The sequence below is a fragment of the Emys orbicularis genome, chromosome 12 (assembly GCF_028017835.1).
Source record: "Emys orbicularis isolate rEmyOrb1 chromosome 12, rEmyOrb1.hap1, whole genome shotgun sequence".
NCBI classification, from domain to species: Eukaryota; Metazoa; Chordata; order Testudines; family Emydidae; genus Emys; species Emys orbicularis.
The window spans coordinates 20,173,546-20,197,126 of record NC_088694.1 but is presented as its reverse complement, the minus strand read 5'-3'; the positions used below and the strand labels follow the sequence as shown (position 1 = coordinate 20,197,126).

Genomic DNA, 23,581 nt, shown 5'->3' with positions numbered 1-23,581 from the left:
CTCGTGGAACACTACAACTGAATCAATCGTGTCTCCCTCCTCGCCACTCACAAGGAGAGGTTGTCATTCTACCACGTGCCCCCCTCGTTAACATTTTCACTACCTGCTCTCAGCGATGAGGATTGCCAGAAGAGAGCTCACATGGACAGTGTTACATAGATGCAGTTCATTTATGGGGAAAAATCATTTTGCAAAGTTTTTGATGCACAAAGAAAAAGTAACGCTGGGCTTTGAATGCAAGTCAGTGTCGCTGTCTGTACACAGAAAAAATTAATAAATGCTTCCAATATATGTGGTGATGCATGTCAGGGTTGTAGTTGCTTTATCTTCAGAGCCAAGCATTCTTCACAGTCCCTCCTCTACAACAAATATACACTTTAGACATGTCAGACACAGAAGCTCAGTCTAAATTAGCCTAGAGTTCACATACCAATACTGAACTTGAATTAAGTGACCAGTGAGAGCAAGGAAACTGCATGACCAAACTTTATCTTACAAAGGGGTGCCTAGAAGTTCTGCACATTTGTTTTCGGTTACCAAACAGGAAGGCTGGACGCTTCTGCTGGAGTTGTACTGGGATGGGGCATGATCACTGCTAATAGATCCAGATTAGAGGCTCTAAGATTCTAAGGAGGAGAATAGGTTAAGCCAGCGGTTCTCAAACTGTGGTCAGGACCCCTAAGTGGGCCGAGACCCCATTTTAATGGGGTCACCGGGGTGGCATTTGACTTTCTGGGGCAAAAGCTGAAGCCTGAGCCCCACCGCCCAAGGGCTTCAACCCTGAGTGGTGGGGTTCAAGTTACAGCCTCCGGGGCTGAAGCTCTTGGGTGTTGGCTTTGTCCCTCCGCCCGAGGTGGTGGGGCTTGGGTGGGGCTCGGGCAGGCACTGGCTTCAGTCCCCCCTCCTGGGGTCGTGTAGTAATTTTTTCTGTCAGAAGTGGGTCACGGAGCAATGAAGTTTGAGAACCACTGGGTTAAGCTATACTGCAATCCCATGTAAAGGCATCAGGAATGATTGCATCAGATTCCATGAGGGCTACAAGAAAAGCCAGATTGCTTTATTTTTCACCTCCAAGTTGCCTCCCCAGATTTACATTGAAATTAACTGCTTAGCATTAATTTTTCTCTGGTACAATCATCAAGTTTTGGAAAATAGCAGGAGGCATTGGTTCATATAAAGGAATTAAGCTTGAAGTAGGGGTCCAAGACAAATAAACACACCCATTGCTTTCCCAAGTCCAACTTGACTGATCTTGACAAGACTTCTCTGGTGCTCACATTCCAGGCAGAAAGGGACCCTTTTCCACATTATACCCTGCCATGAGACCAGCTTCCGCACAGCCTTCCACACCTACCTGGGTCTCATAGGAGGAATGTTGCAGCACTGCTGTTAAGCGATGATTCGGTAGCCTGGTGTGCTTGGAGCACTGCAACCGCTTCCTCGATCTCACAAAGCAAAGCACAAGGTAAAGAGAAGTTTAGTTGCTCTGACACCTGGAAGCTTCCTACACAGGTAACAGTCAGGATACTCAAGGCTCCCAACTTGATCTTAGTATAGCTGTCCCTTCCAAGAGGCAAATTAGTTACCAGGGCTCCTATGTTTCATCAACATTGCATTTACATTAGATTATTTTTATTTTAAAGTCTGATTCCCCACTGCCTCAAAACCCAGAAGTCACACTCACTCAGACACTAGGTGAGTCCTACTGTAGCCAGTTCCTAGGTCTATGTGGAGTTCTGCCTTCTGTAATAACTTCAGAGGAGTCCCCCAACTATCTCGAGCACGACATGGACAGTCAATGGCAGTTTGGCAGTAGCTATCAGGACATGCGTCCCACATGCTCCTGCTGATCTATTCAGCAGACAACAACCCACCTCCCTTTTCATACAGCTCTGCGCAGTTGGGGCACTTTGATGTCTTCTGAAGTGCCTGGTATTGGCCACTGAGACACACTTCCTAAGTAGATGAACCAGCAGTCTGATCCTACCTGATAAACCCCATGTTCCTTTTAAAAAGGGGAGACAGGTGAAAAATATTAATCCTGCCTCCAGCAGCAACAGAATACAGCCAATCCATTCAGGACAGAGGTTTTGATGGGACCCAGTGGCCAAACATACACCAGATATGCAAGAAAAATATGAAAAATTTCACACAGGGCCAGTATTTTACCAGCTCAAAATTCAGAATAAAGGGGTTACTTCTCAGGGTACGTCTACACTACCCGCTGGATCGGCGGGTAGTGATCAATCTATCGGGGATCGATTTATCGCGTGTAGTGTAGATGCGATAAATCGATCCCCGCTCACTCTCCCGTCAACTGCTGAACTCCAGCAGTGTGAGAGGCGGAAGCAAAGTCGACGGGGGAGCCGCGGCCATCGATCCTGCGCCGCGAGGACGCGAAGTAAGTGATTTTAATTCGATCTAAGATACGTCAACTTCAGTGTAGACCAGGCCTCAGACTGAACGTGTCAGACAGGATTGGAGTTTGCAGCCTCAGATTTAGCAGATTCATTTTCATGCTATCCAGGCTCCTTTATGGGCTCTCTCTTATGGGAGTGATATTACAGGACTGGAGAAAGCAAAACGTGTAGACTTGATGACCTACAGCTTCTAAAAAGTGCTAAAGGAAATAGCTTACAGCAGAATTTGCCTTCTGAGAGCATGTTGCCAATGACTACAAGCAAAGTCGCCAGGATCTTGTATTATTACAGACTGACTGAATGGCTTTTGACACTTCTTAGCACAATATATAATCAAAGGATCTCTAGGAACTCAGCTGTGTGTGAACAAAACCCTATAAATCTGCTCTTGTGTCACCTTCACTTTATGATCATGGACTTTGGAATCCAAGATTTAAACCAGCAAGAATGGTCTCATTTTCAGGAGAGGAGGCCTGGAGTTACTTCACTTGTTCAGGGAATATGCAAGCCCATGTATACCCCTCTCTATCTGATTTGTTCTATCCCTTTGCTTTCTGTGCTTTGCCAAGTAGTTGCCAGCCAACTGTCCACAAACAGGTTCCAGACACCCTCCAAATAACTGAGAACCAAGTGGTTCCTTTAAGGTTTTACATGTGAACAAAACAGTCGTACTTAAACTCTCAGACTAAAATGAATACAATGGAAGCTGCTTCCGTCACGCGTGCTGGGAAATTGGGGGTTTCAGGTGGAAGCATGTCCATATCATACAGCCAAAGCACAGTTTGGAATGGACACACCCACATCGGAGAGATTCCAAACTGGAATAGCAGGGGATGTTTGCAGGACTGAGATGCCATGGCCAAGCTGTGTGGGGGGCGGGACCTAGTACAGCACCAACACATACTCTATCTGGCTGTAGCCAGTGCTGATATTTCCATAAAGCACTGGATTCACTCAAAATGCCCCAAACATTTAAGGACTGTGTATACTATACAGAGCCTGGCCCCCAAGCCCAGGATGAATTTGACATGGGTTTAGTGAGGATTAAAAACATTAAAAATACGTTGAATAAGACCACCAAACATTCAGACACAACAAATCTCTGTCTTTGACTTCTGGATATCCCTATGCTATCTTCACTGTGGGACATCTCTTCGAAGCAAGTCACGTACTGCTCCAAGTCTCTTAACTCTCTCCAATCCCTCTGGTCTCAACTCTCCCAGCTTCTGGTTACACCCAGCCAGTATTCCAATCTGACTTTACAAGTCCTCTCATCTCTCCCTACATGCACATTGACTGTTCTCAAGAAGGCCTAAGAATCCTGGACTTTCCTTATGGGAAAGAATCAGCCAAGCTATCATCCATTCTTGATCACTGAGTATTTTGTTTCTAACAAGAGGGATTTTTTTAAAAAAGTCCTTCAGTTAATTGATTGCCAAACTTCACAGCTTTGTAAAGGCCAGCGTGGCCATTACTCAGAGGGTTCCAAACATTTGTAGCCAGGAACAAACATGGAGCGTGTCCAGGCTACCCTTGATGTGCTAAGTTCCTAGAGCTAATTGGCAATCAGTCAATGAGAGGTACAAAATGCTCCTGTAGAGACACACTGAAAGAACGAATCCTTGATTCTGCTTCTGCTGAAATCCTTATTTCTGCCTCTACTTCTGCATTATCTTCCCAATGTTTCTAGAACTCTGCTCTCTAAACTTCCAGGGCATTCAGAATGCTGCAATCTTTACTGTCTTGACCCAGAAAACTAGGACATTCCCTGCCTCAATTCCCACATCCACTAGCTTCCTAGCCATCTCCAAATGGATTTCAAAATTGGTCTCCTAGCTTCCGGAGAGCTGCTGCACTCTAGCCTGGCCTCTTCTCCTCCCACAGTTCTGGGGAGTGAGGGGAAGGGGTGGCACTGTCACTTGAGCTGCTTATTTATCTGGAGCTGTATCTGCTTTTCATCTCTCTCCCTAAAACACTGCTGACCCATACCTCCCTGCCCCCATCTTCCCATCCCTGCAGCCCCTCTACACACATACATTCGTTAGCAGCTTTACTATTTGCAGCACCAGATTCTTTCCCTTTGTGACGTGCATTGCATTGGAAACATTCATTCTTTAGAGCGTTGGCTACTTCCTACCTTGGAGTGGAGGGATTCTGGCGATTCCAGCATAAGCAGCAGCTCCGAGTTATCAATCTCCAGCAGCATTCCTGTGATCTTCCCAGCCAAGGAGGCATGCATGGCATGGATTAGGGGGTAAAGGCGTTCACCTGGTCACAACATCAAGGATAGCCTTACACATTATGGAAAAATCCAAGGCGACTTCAAACCATTTCGATTCAATATCCTCTCTCCAGCCCTATCCCTCCTGAGTCCCAGCTCTGATCTTCTCTCATCAGGGTAGGAGGGGTACAGATCAAGGAGATCACTGTTCACACACCAATGCTTTGCTGCAGCAGTGTTCGCAGGCACCCAGATACCATGTTCCAAGAAAGCTTTGAAGTCCCGCTGGGGGTGCAAATGCACAATCAGGGACATTACCACTAGTTACATCTTTCTTGACATTGAACCATGGTGAGAGAATCTGCTGCTAAGATGAGGGGCCAGGAACGAAGACTTATACCAGGCAGGTGCTGCGCAAGCTTCCCCCACACAGCTCTGCCAATACCCCTCAGTGCTGGGCACCATACACAGCTTTGCCAATGCCCCTCAGTCCCGAGCACAGCCATATGCCTCCCTGCAGCTGGCCCTGTGTGAAATTTTTCATATTTTTTCCATTCCTGGGCCTCTCTTGAGCAGAGAATATGCACAGATTGGGACCTGGATGATTTCAAGACTGACAGTGAGCCCGGTGGGTTTAAGAGAAAGCTGAACTCAAAGCCTGCCGAAGTTAAAGGGCTGATGCCCTGACTCACTGCCATTCGGCTTCCCAAGAAAAGAGTCAGACATGGCTGCCAGCCAGTCACATTGTGCAAAATGGAGATGGTATCAACACACAGCTGCTGAGACCTGTTCTACTTGTATGCTGAACAGGGCTGATTCTGGTTCCCAGCCTCTTGCTGCTTGAACAGGAGAAAAACTGAGTGTAGCAGCATCTCCAGCTGCAGCTCTTCAATCCTGCTGTTTCGCACTAGCCCCCATAAATCTGAAAGCCTTGGATTAAAATGCTTCTAGCTATGACAACAGGGTGATGCTTAGGAGACCTCACATGGAAAAAAGTTTGGAGGACTCTGGGTATTAACAAGAGGCACAGTTGCTGCTTCCTTTACAGTCTGTCATTGGGACACGCAGGCCAGAACCAGAGCCAGAGCCAGACTGCTAGAAAGGAACTATGTCAGCTTCTCTATCCTGCAAGAGCTGTGGTCCCATCTGCAAATGGAAGTGGGTTTGGAACAAAGTTACTTAGGTGTCATAGTCACTAACAACTGTGAAGTGCCATCCAGGGCTAAGTAATGTGTGAACAGCAACCAGTTTCACTGGCTCAAGAAAGGGAGAAAGGCAGCTTTACCTAGGTGCAGAGATACTAACCAATTAGTCGAGTGAGGAGCCCTATGGAGCTCCTCCCCGAAGACTGCGTGGAGCACTTGCACTGACTTTATTGGCAGTGTTTCTGGTTGGCATCCTTTCGTCTGTGAGCGACGGCGGGAATTGGTAATGTTTCTAATGCGCTGAAAACAGGCCAAAAAAGATTGCAAAGGCCACGTTTTGGTAGGGTCACGAAAATAACCTGCGTCGCTAGCATTTCTCCGGTGGAACTAGAATTTAGTAATCAAGAAACACAGCATCGCAGCAGATGGCAGCTCATGGAGAGCTTCCTGGCCCCCAGGGTTCAGGCTAGCAGGCTTTCAGCATGCATGCTGTAGAGAGAACACATGCCAGGGAGCAAGGCTGTTGGCTGAAACTGGATAGCAGCAGCCACCTGTTGCAGCTGGGCTGTATTGAAAGTGCAGCAAGCATGGAGGAAGGGAGAACAGCACATTTCTGACCCACCGTGAAGGGTACCGGGAGAAGGGCAATATGGAAAGTATTAAGAGTGTCTATTTCTAAGGGAGCTTGCTTGGAGTACCAGTCTAGTGATGGAGGAATGGTCTCTGCTCAATTCTATCTCTGGATGGCCCAAGTACCTTAGGCAAGTGCTCTACCCATGGAATCAACAGCCAGGCAAGTCTCTCTGTAGCTAAGCTCTTTATAGCCTAACAAAGATCCGGATGCAACGTCTCCGCACAGCTTGCGCTCATGCACCAGCACCAGCTGCTCAGTCAGCGGGAAGTGCCAGACTCCATGTGAAATTGAACACTTTGGCAGAGCCCGATCGCCTGCTGGAGACAGCCCCTATGAGCTGATTGACAGGCCCCCAAATCTTGACAGCAGCAGTGAAGTGTCTCTTTGAAATTCAGGGGAGCCTGAAACATTGTCACCCGGCAGAGTGGAGCTCTCCTTCGTGTTCAGAGCTCACAGGCTTTCCCTTAGCCTGGCCCAGGATGCAGTGACCCATCACACCCCTCCCACGGGTTATGGAACAAAGAACTACAAGCAAGAGCACCCCACAACAGCCCATATTCAACAAGAGTTTGTCTCCAAGGCAACAGAAACAATCGCACAGGTTGTGGAAATCCCACAAGTGCCACATACGGGGCTAGGATGAAACCTTGGGCTTGTTGACATGCAATGCACACACAGTGCAGCAACACAGCCAGCAACAGCTCCAGTAGGTTACTATCCTCCTTCTACCGGGTGTAAAGGAACAGCTTCACCAGCACCTACCTAGCATTTGCTTCTGTTCCTGAGGAGGAGCTGCAGCGAGCATGGATGCAGTCAGAGGCTCCTGCCCATGAATATGAACAGCAGGTTCTCCAGCCTGAACAAAGTACAAGGGATAGAATCACTCAGAACAGCAGGAAGCAGCATCTGGGTTAATCAAGGCGTGCAAGTCATATTTGAGAAGCAAGGATTCAGGGAAGAAGGGCACGGTCTATTGGGAGGGCTTGGTAGTTACAGCCCCTTTTCATCTGGGGATCTCAATGATTAACCTTAACCCCTGTGAGGAAGGCAAGTCAGGGCTGGATTAAGGCAATCCATGGCCTAGGCACATCAGGTGGCCTGGTCTCCACCTAAAATGTAGGTTGACCTAACTATGTCACTCAGGGCTGGGGAAAATTTCACAGCAATGGAAAAAACCCCTTCCACCGATGCAGGAGGCTTTATAGCTGTGCCGCTGTAGCATAGACACGGCCCGTGTCCCTGCCCAGAGAGGCAGGGCAGCAGCATGGGGCCCACTTATCAGCCCCTTCACTAGGAGTGGCAACAGAGGCCTGTTCTCCACACCAAAAGGCAGGAGAGGCAGTGGGGGGAGGCTTGCTTATCCAGCAGCAGTCCGGATGCGTGTGTGGAGGTGAGGGGTTGTGCCTGCTGCCCTCTCCTGCCACACAGCTCTCAGCTGGAGTGGTGCTGGCAGTGCCCCTCAGAGCAGTGGGGTACGCCACTGAAGTGCGCTGGGGACTATTCACACCTCTGCGAGCTAGCGTGTAGGGAGCCTAAAGCAATGAGACTTCGCTTGACTCAGGTTTTCAAGCTTTTATTCACAATCATGAGGCTAGAAAGTTAATTTCAGCTTTCATTAAAATAAATAAATAAAAAAATAAAAAAATAGTGGTATAATCACACAACTCCAGCAGCTGGGTCCCTAAGCAGGGACCTGTAGTGCCTAGGCCTTAATCCAGCCCCAAGGCAAGTTACCCCCATTTTGCAGATGAGAAGCCCAAGCTGCGCTGATTATGAGCTGCCCATGGTCACACACGAATCAATGGCAGAGCCAGAAGTGGCCCCCAAGAGCCTGGAATCCCAGTCCCCTGCCCTCATCACTAGAGCACAGCTCCGTTAAATCGCTGGCTTCCTTCAGGGCCACCCGCACCCAGGGGCTTCCAGACAGCATCTCTCTAAAAGGCACAAGAGACTTGTTTTTAGCATTGCTGAAAGCCATTTGAGGAGTCCCATTTTCAGTACTAGAGGAAGAGCTTCCCCATTCCCACAGAGGAGGAGATACTCAATTCCAGCTTTGCTACCAGCATTAAGAAACAACTCTTCTAAGTGGCAAGGGCCTGGCAGTTTCCAACCAGGCAGATAAAAGAGAGCGGAGTCAGAATACAAAGAGAATCTTTACGCTTCAGGAGGGAGACTAAACTCCATCTCCTCTCCCCTCCCCACACTGGGGACTCCCAGTATCTGGGCTGGTCAGATTTGGCCCAGCTGATGGTCTCCATGGAGAGTGAGGGCTGCACCAACGTATCAAATGGAGCAGACTACAGCACATAGATGAGGCATCCACACAAGGCACTAGACCCAGCATGCAATGCTTTGCATTGATCTGAGTGGTCTGGCTGGTAAAGTCAAGATGCAGCTCTGTATGATTGGGTGCCTGCCTTTCCTATCTACAGGCTGAACAGCCAGATGGCAGTGCTCAGTGGGCAATGCTTTAGCCACCCTGTCCTCTAACAGGACCATGCAAGATAGAGCAACTCCCTAAAGGTTAGGGTTGCCAACTGTCTAATCACACAAACCCAAACACCCCGGCCTTGCCCCTTCCCCGGGGCTCTGCCCATGCCCCGCCCCTTCTCAGAGGCCTGTCCCACTCACTCTATCCCCTGCTTGCTCTCTCCCACCCTCGCTCACTTTCACCTGGCTGGGGCAGAGGGCTGGGGTGCAGGAGAGGGTGTGGGGTGCAAGCTCTGGCCAGGCAGCGCTTACCTCGGACGCCTCCCAGTTGGCAGCACAGCAGGGCTAAGGCAGGCTCCCTGCCTGCCCTGGCCCCGCGCCTCTCCCAGAAAAGGCCGGCACATCCCTGTGGCCCCTGGGGAATGGAGGGGGGTAGGGGTTGCCACATGCTGCCCCTGCTTGCAGGCACTGCACCTGCCCCTGCAGCTCCCAATGACCACAGTTCCCGGCCACTGGGAGCTGCAGAGTCATCGCTCAGGCAGTGCATGGAGACCCCTGCCCACCCTCAGGGGCTGCAGGGATGTGCCAGCTGCTTCCGGGAGCGGTGCGGGGTCAGGGCAGGCAGGAAGCCTGCCGTGCCGCTGGACTTTTAGTGGCCTAAAGTCTTCTGATTTGGCTTCAGTATCCTCCAGGAGATAGAGCCCAATTCCGGGATACTCCTGGCGAAACCAGGAGGGTTGGCAGCCCTACTAGAGGTGCGAGTCCATCCTTCCTCCACCCCCACCAGAAAAAAACTCTTTAGCAGCAGCAGAGTTCTCATCAAATGCAAATGGGAACACCAAAGGCCTTTCAGAACTTGGCCGCCATCTTTGCACCGCAGGGGCTCAGGAAACACAGGCTAGTTTTGAAATGGCCACAGTTCCGCATTCTATTCCGCTTATCCCTCCCTGTGACTCTCTAGCAGATCGCTGGGCCCTGCCCCAGCCTCAGCATCTCTAGGACAAAATCCTATGAATGGGTTACCTGTTGTACCAGCATAGGTGCCACGCTTCCCATCGGCTGGATGTTCCTCACTGCTGAGGAGTACTTATACTGTGGCACGCCCCGCAGCAGGGATGGTGAGGTGGGTGCACGGGCACCAAGCGTCTGGGTCCCTATGTTGGCTGGAAGAGACACAGGAACATTAGCAAGGAAGCGATGTGCCAATAAGCGTCTGCACATGCTTTAACTCTACACCTGCCAAGAGCGTGAAAGCAGCATGCCAAGCAGGACAGGCAAAATACGCCCCTTACAACTTGAATGGCACCCACACGTTGCTTTGAATTTCAAAAAGGCTACGTGCTCTCCTAGCGCAGAGTAATCAATCAGGGGAGTGGCGGGATGTCAACGAATGGACCTGTCTTTTTCATTCCCCACCCACAGATTGATGCCTCTCAGCATCAGCAGCTGAAGGGCAGCACCATGCCCTGGTACCAAGGAGCTTGCCCCAGGACTCCTACTGCGAATGCATCAGCGAGGATGGCACGGTGCTCACTCACAGCAGGAGCCACAGACAGCATGCTGCCGTTCGTGCAGGAGCAGGAGGCTGCCCTCCTCCTGTTGCCTGCCTGACTCCGCAAAAGGAAAGTACGGAAAAAGGACAAAGAAAACTGAGGAGAAACAACAATGATGGGCCCCTCCAAACCCTCCTCCTCACCCACCCACCCACATACGTACGTGTGGGCTGTATCCATTTCACATGGATTGTGGGGCCACCAGAACTCCCACTTCACCATTTGGGAGCAGCATTATAGCTTCCTAGTGCACCCTGCTCCAAAAACTCATTGGGGAACCACTTTCATTCCCCTCAGCTACCAGAAGCCCAGAACCCTGCCCAAGAGAATGGACTCAACAAGTGTCTCTGACACCAACTGCTTCAGATTGCCTGCTCATTTAAAGAACAGAAAAGACTGAGAGCCAAATACGGGAGCAAGTCTAAGTGCCACAAGGACGAGAGAGAGAATGAATTTAGGCCAGTGCAATTTATTCTCTTGCCTGGCACCTCCAGCCAGTAAATTACATATCTTAGACAACCTCAGGCTTGTACCTCTTACCAAGACGCAGCTTCTGCCTCACCCCCTTTACACATCACCTAGAATTTGGCCAACTAAGTCCGAGTGTGAGACTGATCTGGTGTAACTCTCACACTAAGGAGCCAGAAATGAAGAGAGTAGCAAGGAAAGCAACTAAGTCCTACATACACATTACCTCCGAATCTGGCCCTCAGATTCTGCTGTTGAACCTGCTCAACTCTCCACCACCACTTCACTTATGCTAGTGAAAAGTGTCTGACAAGCCACTGAGTCTCTCTTATAGGTATCCTTTGACTTGGATACCTAACACAAGAGGCCAAGACAGTCAAACCCCATTCCCCAATCCTGCAGAAGCAAGAGCTGCATGTCAGTAGGTGAGCCCAGAGGGGATGAACTAGATGCAGTCATGGGCAGGCACTCATTGCTCAGAGGAAACCCTGAGAGCAAGAGCTAAATCAAATCTAAAGGCACAAGCTAAGCATGGAACAGTTTCAGACCATTCATCCCTGTCAGTCTCTACTATAAGCACTGGCAATTTCTATTTTACTTGGAATCTGAAAACCTCTGTTGTTGTTTAACTGGAAACATTAAAAACCACTTCCTTTGTCCAAGGAATCCCTTTAAATCAGTTTTTGCCTGGAGAACCCACTTTGCCTGAATGTTAAATCTAGGACTGTGGTCATTACTACTGAACTGCACACGGTGGAACCAGTCAGGATCAGGGTCCTTTTGTGCTAGGCACCGACCCGAAGACGACAACATTCCCTGAACTACAAACCCATGCACTACTAGTGCTGTCTGAGGCCTTGTCTACACTACGCATGAAAGTCTTTCTAAGCTACACAATTTGAGTTACGTGAATAGCGTAACTCAAGTCAACGTAGCTCAGATCTACTTACTGCGGGGTCCACACTACTACTCCCCTGACTCTTCTCGATCCGGTGGAGTACAGGAGTCAACGGGAGAGCGATCAGTGGTCGATTTAGCGGGTCTTCACTAGACCCGCTAAATCAACTGTCGATCCTCCGGTAAGTGTAAACAAGCCCTAAGTCCATTGGGGACACAGCACACTACACCATTCTACTTGAAGCTTTTGGGGTGAATTTTTACCTACACTCCAACTTCAAAGGGAGAGAAGGCAAGATTTTCAAAATCCTCCTTCCCCCCACCACCATTAATAGGCTCAGTAGAATTCAATTTCTATTTCTTTATTTTTATAATGTTGACAGGTAATATCAATGTTTACTGGGAAAGATTTAAATTTCCACAGGTACGGGAAATTATTTAATGACAGTAGATGTTGAGATTCAAAAAAAGTTAAGTTTTATAAATTACAAATTGTCAACATCACATGTCAAACTAGACAAAGTCATTAGCTGGAAATCAAATTCTAATAAGTTCTCAAGCAGCATTTTTCTAATTTTGCCTATCTGCAATTTTGATCATCAGTAGTGGAAATATTTCTGTCAGTCTGTGTGTGTACTGTGAAATCGACATTTATCGACAAAAATCAAATCCTCCCAAGCCTACCCATGAACAACTGCACAAGCCAACCCTTCCTCCAAAAGGCAGAGAGAGAGAAAGAAACAAGATTGTGGCCAACGCCCTCCTGGACACACATTCACTAGATACTTGTAACCCACTGCCTCCTTGACTTACCCACTCTCTGGGCATGCGGTGGCACTCGGGGCACCTGGGTAGATGCCTGTCTCATGGTGCTGATGTTGGATAGCAGGCGCCTGGGTGGAGCTGCAGCCCTCAGGATTGGGGTAGCCGTGTGGTAGGCGGCTGTAACGATTGAACAGATTGTAAATTTCCCGATGGTGAAGACGCGGAAGGAAACGTCTGTGCTGGGACGTGAGCCCGAACAGGCAGTGTTTACCGGTAGGGTGAGAGAACGAAGGGTTTGACACGCAGACAAGAGGGGAGGCCTTTTCTCTTACTCGGTGCAATGCAGGCAGCTTTGCTTCCCAAAACTTATTGCCTGCAGGTGACCCCCCAGCCAACCGTTTCCCCCTAGCTGCATGGTTTGTGCTGCTTTTAGAGAGCGTTCAGTCCTAAACTACCCCAGCACCAGAAGGAAAAAAACAAAACCACACACCAAGCTGCGCAGAGTAGACACAAAAGCACACTGTTGCTCCCCTCCACCACACACAGACTGCCTGTCACAGGGGGTCAGAGGAGGCACGGCAGATTTAGACTCACTCACAGGGAGGCCTGGAGGGCTGCGCGCTCCACCGAGGGGCAGGACGGACTGGGGCAACTGGGCTAGGACTGTAGAAAGTAGCTCTGGTTTGTGGCTATGAAAGGAGCAGAATACAGAGTCTCTCACTCGCCAGCGTGAGTCAGTTAGTACAACCCTGCAGCAGCAGCGACAGAGACCGTAACTTGGGAACTGAAGACGTGACTGGATGAACGGATCGAAGCAGAGCTCAACAGATCCCTTCATGAAATTGGCAGCAGCATGAGACATACACTTCCATAAGTGACTGACATGCCTACAGACCCAGGACCCAATAACGCCCAGTCTGGAGGCTAGGGAAATGTTAGTACCCAGGTAAGGAGGCCAGTCAGGGCTAGGATATCCTGAGGGACTGGAGTCATTAGTAACTTCTGGCACAACAATAAAGGGGTAAAGCCCCAGATGGCAAGTCTGGTGAAATCTCTAGAGGGAATAATAGCTCTGGGGTTAAAAGCAGAGGATAGGCCTGTGATAATTCAGATATTTAAACACTGAGCGTCTCAGAAATCTCTCTATAATGCCAATCACACCAACGCATTCTAGGCATTTATACCACATGCAGTGCCATGTCCTGAAGTGTTTTACGGGCCTATTTCCTGCTGCTTCCCTTCCTGTTGCCTGTACACCTTCCAAGTGTCCCATTCCTCTGCTCCTCCCACTCACCTCTGCACCTTCTATGCCACCCCAACACATCAGCTCACACCCTCTCGTCTAACACACGAGCCCCTTCTCCATGTGCCTTCGCCTGCATCACACTTCTTCGGCAAGGCCTTTCAACCATAATCCACTCGGTATGCCACTCACAGCAAGCTCACTTGAATCTCACTGTCTGTACAAAGTAGCCAAGATTTTTTAAAAATGGGTGCCCAACATTATGGATCTGGGTGCCACTTTGGGTACCCAATTACATGGCCTGATTTTCAGAAGTGTTGAGAAGGCAGCACTGTGTGTTCCAGCACTTCTGGGGAACACAAATAAACAAACAGTCCACTCATTTAAGGGTCTACACATGGACGTAGGAGCCAGCTTTAGGCACCCAGTTTTGAAAATTTTGCCTATGGTGTTTACACACTGTACTATGTACACCAGTTAGACTGTAAGCTCTTGGGGGGCAGAGACTCTTCGAGGTCGGCAGTGCTGGGCACGCTGACAGTGCTCAACCAACAACACAAGCACGCAGGGCAGACTGGAGTCAGGTGAAGTGTGGCACATTAGCCCATCTGTCCATTAGGTAAGCGAAGAGATGATCAGGACAGATTCTAATGGTAACCAATTCTGCATCAGCTTGGTGTGTCGTAGGGTGGAAGGACGGATGGGCTGAGTGGGATTTGATAGCTGCTTTCAACTACCTGAAAGGGGGTTCCAAAGAGAATGGATCTAGACTGTTCTCAGTGGTACCAGATGATAGAACAAGTTGCAGTGGGGGAGGTTTAGGTTGGATATTACGAAACTTTTTCACTAGGAGGGTGGTGAAGCACTGGACTGGGTTACCTAGGGAGGTGGTGGAATCTCCTTCCTTAGAGGTTTTTAAGGTCAGGCTTGACAAAGCCCTGGCTGGTATGATTTAGTTGGGAATTGGTCCTGCTTTGAGCAGGGGGTTGGACTAGATGACCTCCTGAGGTCCCTTCCAACCCTGATATTCTATGATTCTATGAGTGCTTAGAACAGAGCAGCACTCAGAATGACACCTGTAGCTCTGACATCCTTAGAATCACAATCTTCGGTTTGTCATCTTTAGGGTCCCAAAACAAGCTATTTGGTTCAATTATTCTCAGTGCTGGAGGTGCTGAGGTGCCAAAGAATCAAATACACCGCTCCTCCCACCCCACCCCCCCAGACAGGTGAGTCTGGCCCTAGGCAAGCTCCTCAGACTCCATATTAGTCTGCTGATGAGCCCCTCCCAGAGGAGTGGACGAGGCCTCACCTGTGGGATGGCAGGCAAGAAGTACCCCGTGGGTGCCTGGAAGGAGCCAAGGAGAGGGCCAGGCAGGGCCCTCATGGTGGCCAGTCTCTGCATATACTGGTTAGTGAGAATCGCTTTTCTTTCCTCCTTTCTTTGAGCGAGGGCAACGTACAAAGGCTTGGTGCTGACGATCCGTCCATTCATTTCCGTCACGGCCTTGGTAGCCTCTTCTGGGGAGGAAAAACATACAAACCCAAACCCTTTGCTGTGTCCACCCTCTGTCATCACCTAAAATTAGATTAGAACACAACAAAGTCCACTGAGTGCCAGGCACTCCATCCGCGTATCACACAGAGCTGTCATCACAGGTGGGGACGTGAGCAGGGAGGGAAACAGTGGACAGCAGCCAGCCTCCAGACTCAGAGGCAACCGACACTGTGGCCTGAGGCTCTAGGGGCTGCGTGGGACTGATTTCTTTCAAGCAAGGTTGGAGGCAGGAGCCCTGGCTGCAGCCATCATACAGTGCAAGTCACATGTAATAATCAAGGGTGATTTTTTCTAAGTGTCTATTTCTAGGCACCTATTCCCAGCTGACTTCAAAACACAACAGCTCTAGTAGCAGTCCAGCATGCTGTCACATGTGGGTGAGGCAGGGGACGTATCGGAGCTGGATTCCTGACCTGAGTTCCCCGGGCTAGCAGGGGCTGTGAGCACTGCAGAGGCAGCAGATACTCTCTGCTGCTGTGGGAGACTATTAGTGATTTATTTGCATAATCTGAAAAGCTATAGGCGAAAATGCAAGCCAGTCACAACTCAAGTGCCGGGGACTGAGGCTTACGCAGGTCCAAAGTCTAGGACTTGCTATGTTCAGTACCAGTCCCCCAAAAAGCACCGCCACACCGAGATCAGTGACCATTTAGGATCTAATGCCTTGTGAATTAGACTCCCCATGGTAGCCCAGCTCTCTTACCTTTGCACTAGTAATGGTACCATATGGAGAGAACTCCTTCCTCAGCCGCTCATCATCAATACCATCATCCAGGTTCTTCACATACAAATTCACCCCCTAAGAACAGATAGGGCTATAACTAGATTTCTCCAAAAAGGACAGCAAGCCTCGCACAATTCAGGATGGCTACAGAAGGCCCACAATAAACGTTCCATTAGGAACTTGTTCTGCTGTGTCTTACTGACATCTTCCCAGAAGACCATATTTCCAACCTACTCTATTAATACAAATCCTCCCTTTTTTCTGGGCATGAAAGAATGTGGCAGATACAGTGAAGCCACTTACTTGCCGTGGGGGTTTAGGACCACACTGGTTTTACACGCTCCTCACTTGTAGGTGTCGCCTATAAGACACACCCCGGAGGAGTGTGTAACGCAGGGAACTGGGCTGGCTTCTTTAAGGATCCAGTGCCACAAATGCAGATATATGAAATCCCAGCACGTCGGGCAAGCAAGGAGGCTCATTTCCCTGATAGAGATGCTGGCTGCCGTTGGGCTTTTCAACAGCGCTCGCTCAGCAATGGCCACACCTTTGTATCTGGAATGCCTGAAAGCTTCCCTTTGAGACTAGGAGGCTCAGCAGAGACATCCCATGCTGTTACTCCATCTGGCGACCATGCCAGAGAGCAAACAGGCACATGGCATGAGGCACCTCTATTTCTTTCCCATTACCTGGTATCTGCTCACTCTTTCCTGTTTGATCTGTTCAAATTTACGCTTCAGTTCGCTCTGACGCTCCATCCTCTTCTGAGCTCGGCCAACGTACACCATCCGGCCATTGATCTGCTTCCCGTTCATGTCTGCCACAGCCTGCCAGGAGATGATCCCAAGACTAAGCACAAAGAGAAGCCACAGCCCCAGAACCCTCCCAGCCCCCCTTTGTGTAGGCTTTATTTCTCCCCATTGCTATCAGAGATCTTTCAAAATAAAAGGTATGATTTGCTTCCAAGTTGGATTACAGGGCAGATAAGAGCTTCCCTTTGCATAGGATGACTGCCCAGACAGACTCACTGGCCACCCAAACACACGTTGTTAACAAGAAGCTACAGGAATTGGAAGTTATGGAATCTTTCACACTAACAGATCGGTTAGTTGCATTTCAGCAGCTGGCACCAGTCTGCCCCTGCTCATGAGAATAAAGGCCCAGCCAGGCTTCTAAATGTCACAGACTCAATTAAATATATAAAGCAAAGACCCTCTTGCCTTCTGGGCTTCTTCGTGCTTCTCAAAGTTGACAAACCCAAACCCTTTCGAGCGACCAGTGTCGTCCATCATAACTCTGACACTCAGCGTCTTCCCTGCAAACAGAAGAGTGCAGTGCCCTGAGAACAACCTGGAGCAGAAAGATACTGTCCACCAAGGTCTCTGCTCACAGCTTGAGGAAATCACCCCTGCCCCTCTCCCCCTCCCACATCTCCTGCTTTGGTTAACCATCACAAAGACTTTGTTAGAGGTCAGGCCAGTGCTGAGTGATGTGGGGGTGGGGGCAGTGGCAGCAGCACCCCACGTGTTGGGGTGACTCCAAAAATACACTGGTGCAGAATGGGGGCAATGACAAGAGTCTATTGCAGTGTGGACAGTCCCCTGCCAGCTAAGGCATCCCAACTAACAGGAGTGACACAATGCTGGTAGCAGGTAGATACAGGCACCCCAACTCACTAGCTTGGTCTCTCCAAGCCCTCCCCACAGGAACTATACAGCCAGACGAGTCATGACCCAACATATCTACTGGCTGGCACAGCAGACCTGGGTTCTATTCCTGATGCCCAAGGTTACACAGTAAGTCACAAGTTCTGGGGCCTCAGTTTCCTCATCTACAAAACTGAGATAAATATCCCCATCTACCTTACTGCGAGGAATCTAGTCACAGAAACGCAGCCTTTGAGAAGCACAGATGAAAGGCACTACAGAAATGTTAGATTATTTAGTATTTCTCAAGCACCAGCAGTGTGCTCAGGGCTCGGCAACAAACAGACCTTGTTCCAAGAACTTAGGAGACAGTCACAACCCACTAGGAGACCGAGGGGAAAAAAGCAAAAGTTATTCTAAATTCAGACTAGTAATTTAAAGGGATTTAAAAGGACATTTACCTTTCTGTAACTGGATTCCATGCTCTGGCACAGCTTTGAGAAGTTCTACTCACTCACTTGCCTGGGGAGGGCAATTGTTTGTGGTTTGTTTTGAAAAGCAAGTAAGCCATCAGTCATCCTCCATCATCACGGTCAAGAGCAGATCATCAATAATTAAATTAATGACAGTTCTGCAAAGCTGCACTAGATGACTGCAGTCATCCTCAGCTGGCTTTGTTCTTGGATAAGTGTTACCACTAAAACTATTACACCTCTACCCCGATAATAACGCGACCCGATAGAACACGAATTCGGATACAACGCAGTAAAGCAGCGCTCCGGGGGGGCGGGGCTGCGCACTCCGGCAGATCAAAGCAAGTTCGATATAACGTGGTTTCACCTATAACGCAGTAAGATTTTTTTGGCTCCCAAGGACAGGGTTATATCAGGGTAGAGGTGTATATAAATAAGAGACGAGGTCTAACTCCTCACTTAGGCTCTTTCCCTTGTACATACTCCTTGGTCCCACTGCCTCCAATTCACCATCCACTGTGCAGATTTTGCTATAGAAACGCTACTCACCAAACTTGGAGAATATTTCCCGCAGTCGGTCATCATCCATATCATCCCCAAAGTTCTTGATAAAGACATTGGTGAATTCCATCGCCCGTGCCCCAAATTCTGCCTCCCGCTCTCTGCGGGATTTAAAATGGCCGACAAAGCTGCAGAAAGTAAATGGAGGCACATGAATCCTCACCATACATCCATTGGGCAGGGGAAAAAGACATGGGAGCCCACTGGTCAGTGGAGTCGCTCCTAATGGTGACTGTCGCTTTAGCACTAGTAACAACTGTGTATTTTTGCATCTCAGCAACCTGAGCAGATCTGACCTGCAGACTCCCCCTATCCGCACAAACACTGGCTATTGTTACGTAACATTAATGCTGCAGTAGCATCCAGAGGCCCTAGTCAGTACAGGGCCCCCCTTTGCTGGGGGCTGTACAGACACAGAACAACAGACGGTCTCTGCTCCAAGGAGCGCACAATCTAAGAGCCATCCCATACCAGACATTGCTGAGGGGATCTCACCGGATCAAGCAGATCCTAAAGGAATTCAATTATTTGCCCTCTCTCCCTCCTAGATGGTGTACGGTCTGCCCGTCCTCCCTGCAGTGCCAGCTCCACCCTCAGTGGATCCCTGCCCTTGCATCCCAGCTGGGCAGTAGTGGCAATACACAGGCAGCGATCTAGAGCTCACTAGATCCAAGAACGCTGAGGTCTCTCACAGAAGGGGAGGGGAAGGGAGGACTGGAGAAGGCTAAATCCTCTTTCCTCCACGTTATCTTAAACTGAATTCTTAGGGAGTCAGGGACCAGTACAGAGCTATGGACATCTGCGGTGCTGCATCACCAACATGATGTACGCCTGCTCTTGCCTGGACTAGGGATTTGTTCCCTCTGTGCCAGCAGTTCTCAGCCTCCATACTGCAACCCTACCAGGATCAACAGCATCACGCCAAAGCCCAGTGAAAAAAGGGCAGAAACAGCATAGGCCCTAACAGGGAACATGTTTGCCCACTGAGCAATGCTGATTATGCAACACCACACTGAGCAAATACCGATAACCAAGAGTTTAGTTACTATACAAAGGCCACATTCAGAGAGGGCTATTGAAGGGAGAAGCAGCACAAAATGAGGATCCCGTCCCGCCCCCCCCCCCCCACTTACACCTTGCGGTCATTGAGCAACATCCCGTTCATGGTGTCAATGGCCCGATTCGCCGCCTCATGAGTCTCAAAGTGAACGAAGCCATAACCGCGGGATCCGTTCTCATCACAAACCACCTGCCAAGAGAGAGGCAGAGTCAGACACGGAAGAGCCCTGAAAAAACAGAAGGCAGACCTCCCCACGCCCCACCTGGGGAGACCTCCCTAGCAGCCACCCACGCCAAATCCAAGTCCCATCGCCAAGGAACATTCAGCCTCACTGGCATCTGCTTTTCACCAAGCTACAATACCTAGAGCCCCATGCTCATGACACACTGTCCCGTGGGGGGATAAGAGTACAGGTCACAAGCTCAGCTCCCAGGGTTGACAGAAGCTGGAAACACCATTGAGAAAACGTGCTGAGCCCCTGAGATAGGAAGTGGTCTGCACTGCTCTCAGGAGATCCCTTCTAGCTGAGTCAGAGTGCATCAGCTCTGAAGCGAGTTGCATCCAGCCTCCTTTGCCAGCGGAAATAAGGTAGCAGCTCTCCTCCCCAAAAACCCTTTAAGTCTCCTATTCACTTAATGGGTGAAAATGTAAAGAAAACCATACAAAGCGATGCAAAGAGAATTCAGATCTCAACCAGTTTGACAACCCTGGTGGTAAAGTGCAGGCAAGTCCTAGGATAAATCTTGTTCTTGCAGCAAAAACATACATACCTTGCAAGAAAGGATATTCCCAAAGGCTGAGAACGTATCGTACAAGGCTTTGTTGTCAATGGAGTCATCCAGATTCTTGATAAAGACATTCCCAACCCCTGATTTCCTGAGGCCAGGGTCTCGCTGGGACCACATGATTCGAATGGGCCGACCTTTGATCACTTCAAAATTCATGGTGTCCAAAGCCCTCTCAGCTTGCAGGAAACATGCAGATTTATTATGAACAAGTGAAGACAATTACAAGGAGAGAAGAATTGTGACATGGCCTGATATTCCACCTACTGTAACACTGGCTGTCTGCACAATCAGATTGTTACAAGGAGCAGGGAAGTGTTATTTCCTAGCCTCATTGTTGGGAAAAAGACCCCATTAAATCACAACCAGAGAGGCAGCCTAGGAGCTATCTTGCAAGCCAGGTTCCAAGCCACAGTAGACACACCAGACAGTCCTCTAGTAACATGTACAATGGAGGAGTCAGGCGATGGGCTCTGTTCATGTAGCCACCCAAAGCTCATCATCTACAGGAAACAGAGAATCCTTTTGCCCATTAGCACTGAACAAAACTCCCCATTTGTCATTCACAGTAAACTGGAACAACCTTAAACCTGGCTGCCCACGTTCTTTCTGCAATAGAGGATTTCAGTCTCCAGTGCTACTGACCTGGCACCCTTCACCTGCTGTAACCTCATTCCAAAAATCAAAGGTGTCTTAGAAGTTTTGCCATTTACTTCAGAATCATCTTAGTTAAAATGAGAACAAATCCCTGCCTAGCAGTTCTGATGCTAGAAAATGAGAGTCCCGTACAGTTTATCACTGTCATCATGAACACACACACATGGCAATACCGCTTTCCCCTGCTCTGCTCTCAGAGGAGGACAATCAAGTCAAATGTACCTTTGAGCGCTTGGAGGAAGGTTATTCATGCATGTTGACTTTTTCACCTGGGTAGAAAACTCAACTGTAGGGTCCCTGGTGTCTCCCCTCCCACCCTCTATCTAGGCACACACATGTGATTAGACACTCAGATACCACACTGATGGGCACCACATAAGAACCCAGCACAGATTTAGACTAGAACCAAGTGAAAACAAAGCATTAAGTCAGTATTTATTTTGAACCTGGTAGCCTTAACATGACCCATGTAATCAGCCCTCACACCCCATCCCAAACCACAGATTTAAAAGACAACTTTCCAGAGGTTACGTTTTATCAGGCTTACCATCAGCGGGCTGCTGAAAATTTATGTAGGCATAACCGAGCGATCGACGTGTGGCAACATCCCGACAAACTCTGATAGACATGATCGGTCCAGCAGGTGAGAACTTCTCATACAGCATGGCTTCAGTCACATCTGGGTGAAGATCTCCCACATACAAAGAAGCTAATGGATATCCAGGGCCACTAGCGTTCATGGTCGACCACAAAGCTTAACTTTAAAGTGAAGCAAGACCTAGTTACTTACTGTGGCACAGAAAATATTTTTGTGCCAAGATAATAGAATATGGACTTTGGTCACATGCAGCAACCACCAATTAAAGTCTCATCCCAAACCCTCGGTTGCCTAGAAAGAAGTTGGCTGCAGTGCAGAGAATAGAATCCAGAATCCATAAATTCCCTCTAGTAACACATCAGGACTGAACTACCCTCCAGGTATACCACAGACCCAGTATTTTCAATAAGGCTTTGCTCTCACTTATATTGATAATGTAAAGCTTGAATGGTTTATGTATATTACCAGAACCCTATTCCCCAGCTCGAGCAAGCTATACAGACAATAGGATACTCAGCTGGGGTGTTGTTCGTTATTTTAAGAGACGCCAAATGGAATTTCATTCCACGGTAAGCAAAACAACCCAATGGATTTGTATTATAATCCCTTATACTGTATTAGTTTTCTTCCCCTGTTCTTCAGGCAGAAAAGCAAATCCAAGGACCATGGAGGGCATTTTCTGTAATAGACGTTTCCTATGAAGGTGTTACCGTTCGTAGTATGACATCATAGCTTTCAGTATCACTGTATATTGTACTGTTCCAGGGTGACATCACACTGCAAGATTCAATGTTGCTGAAGCAGAGTGCATTGGGAGCCATTGTGTATGTTTTGTCATAGATCTAGAAGGATATAGGACAGACATACATGCTGTAGAAGTTGGAGGCTGGCAAATGGTCTCTTAAGGAAAGGCTAAATAGTTGGGGGGGGGGGGAAGAATTTGTGGGAGTAGGGTAAAGAGGTAGAGCCTGTACAACCTTGGGCAAGTCACACACTGTACTTCCCCTGCTATACAACAGAGATGACGCTAATAGTCCCCCGTCCCCCCCCCCAGAGGGATCCTTAAGGGAAGGATAGTGGCCACAGATATCCTAGCAATCCCTGACAACCCAGCCCCTCACTTCAGAGGACTGAGGCCCAAACAAAACTATTCCATGTACCACTCGAACACTAGCAAAAATGAAACAAAGGCTTTCAGGCAGAATATCAAAGAAAAATAATGGACTGAAATAAATGGCTGATGAGGAGGCACCAACCAGTGTAACCAATGTTTCTAGGCATGGTACAACCACCATTTGTTCTGGTACCATGGACCAATGCAGTGAGAACAAGATACCAGGAGAGGTTATCAGTTCCAAGAATCACTGCACCTCCAATCCACCACATGACCTACTCTTATCAAGAATCCTGGAATCGGATGTCTGGGGGGGGTATGTCTTCAATTGCACAGTTAACCTGGGCTCTTACGTAGGTTTTAACCTTCACCCCTTACCAGATACACAGAAAAACTTCTAATATGGGTTTTCAATGTCTTAAGCCCAGGCTAGCTCTGCTTTAACTCTGGCTGGAACACATCTACTTTGCAGTGAGGATGCAGACCCCCCCCCCACCACCACCACCACCCACAAATCACTGGAATGCTGATAATCCTCCAAACCCCTTCCCACAGTTCTCCCCGAAGAACAGACAAGTTCTCCTGCAATTGGCAACTGACTGGGAAAGAATCATAGAGCATCTCAGCAC

The 23,581-nt window shown here is 48.8% G+C and overlaps 1 protein-coding gene across 1 annotated transcript; it reads right to left on the bottom strand.

The window, feature by feature from the left end:
• Positions 1-1,361: 1,361 nt before the first annotated feature.
• PABPC1L (poly(A) binding protein cytoplasmic 1 like) lies at positions 1,362-21,980 on the bottom strand. The gene is made up of 14 exons (XM_065414357.1): positions 21,788-21,980; positions 20,569-20,762; positions 19,872-19,987; positions 18,727-18,866; positions 17,279-17,373; positions 16,748-16,885; positions 16,038-16,133; positions 15,089-15,355; positions 13,132-13,222; positions 12,582-12,710; positions 9,874-10,013; positions 7,183-7,276; positions 4,558-4,688; positions 1,362-1,445 (listed from the first exon to the last, which is right to left on the bottom strand). The coding sequence occupies exons 1-14, from the start codon at positions 21,978-21,980 to the stop codon at positions 1,362-1,364; spliced, it is 1,908 nt and encodes a 635-aa protein (XP_065270429.1).
• Between the last annotated feature and the right edge of the window lie 1,601 nt (positions 21,981-23,581).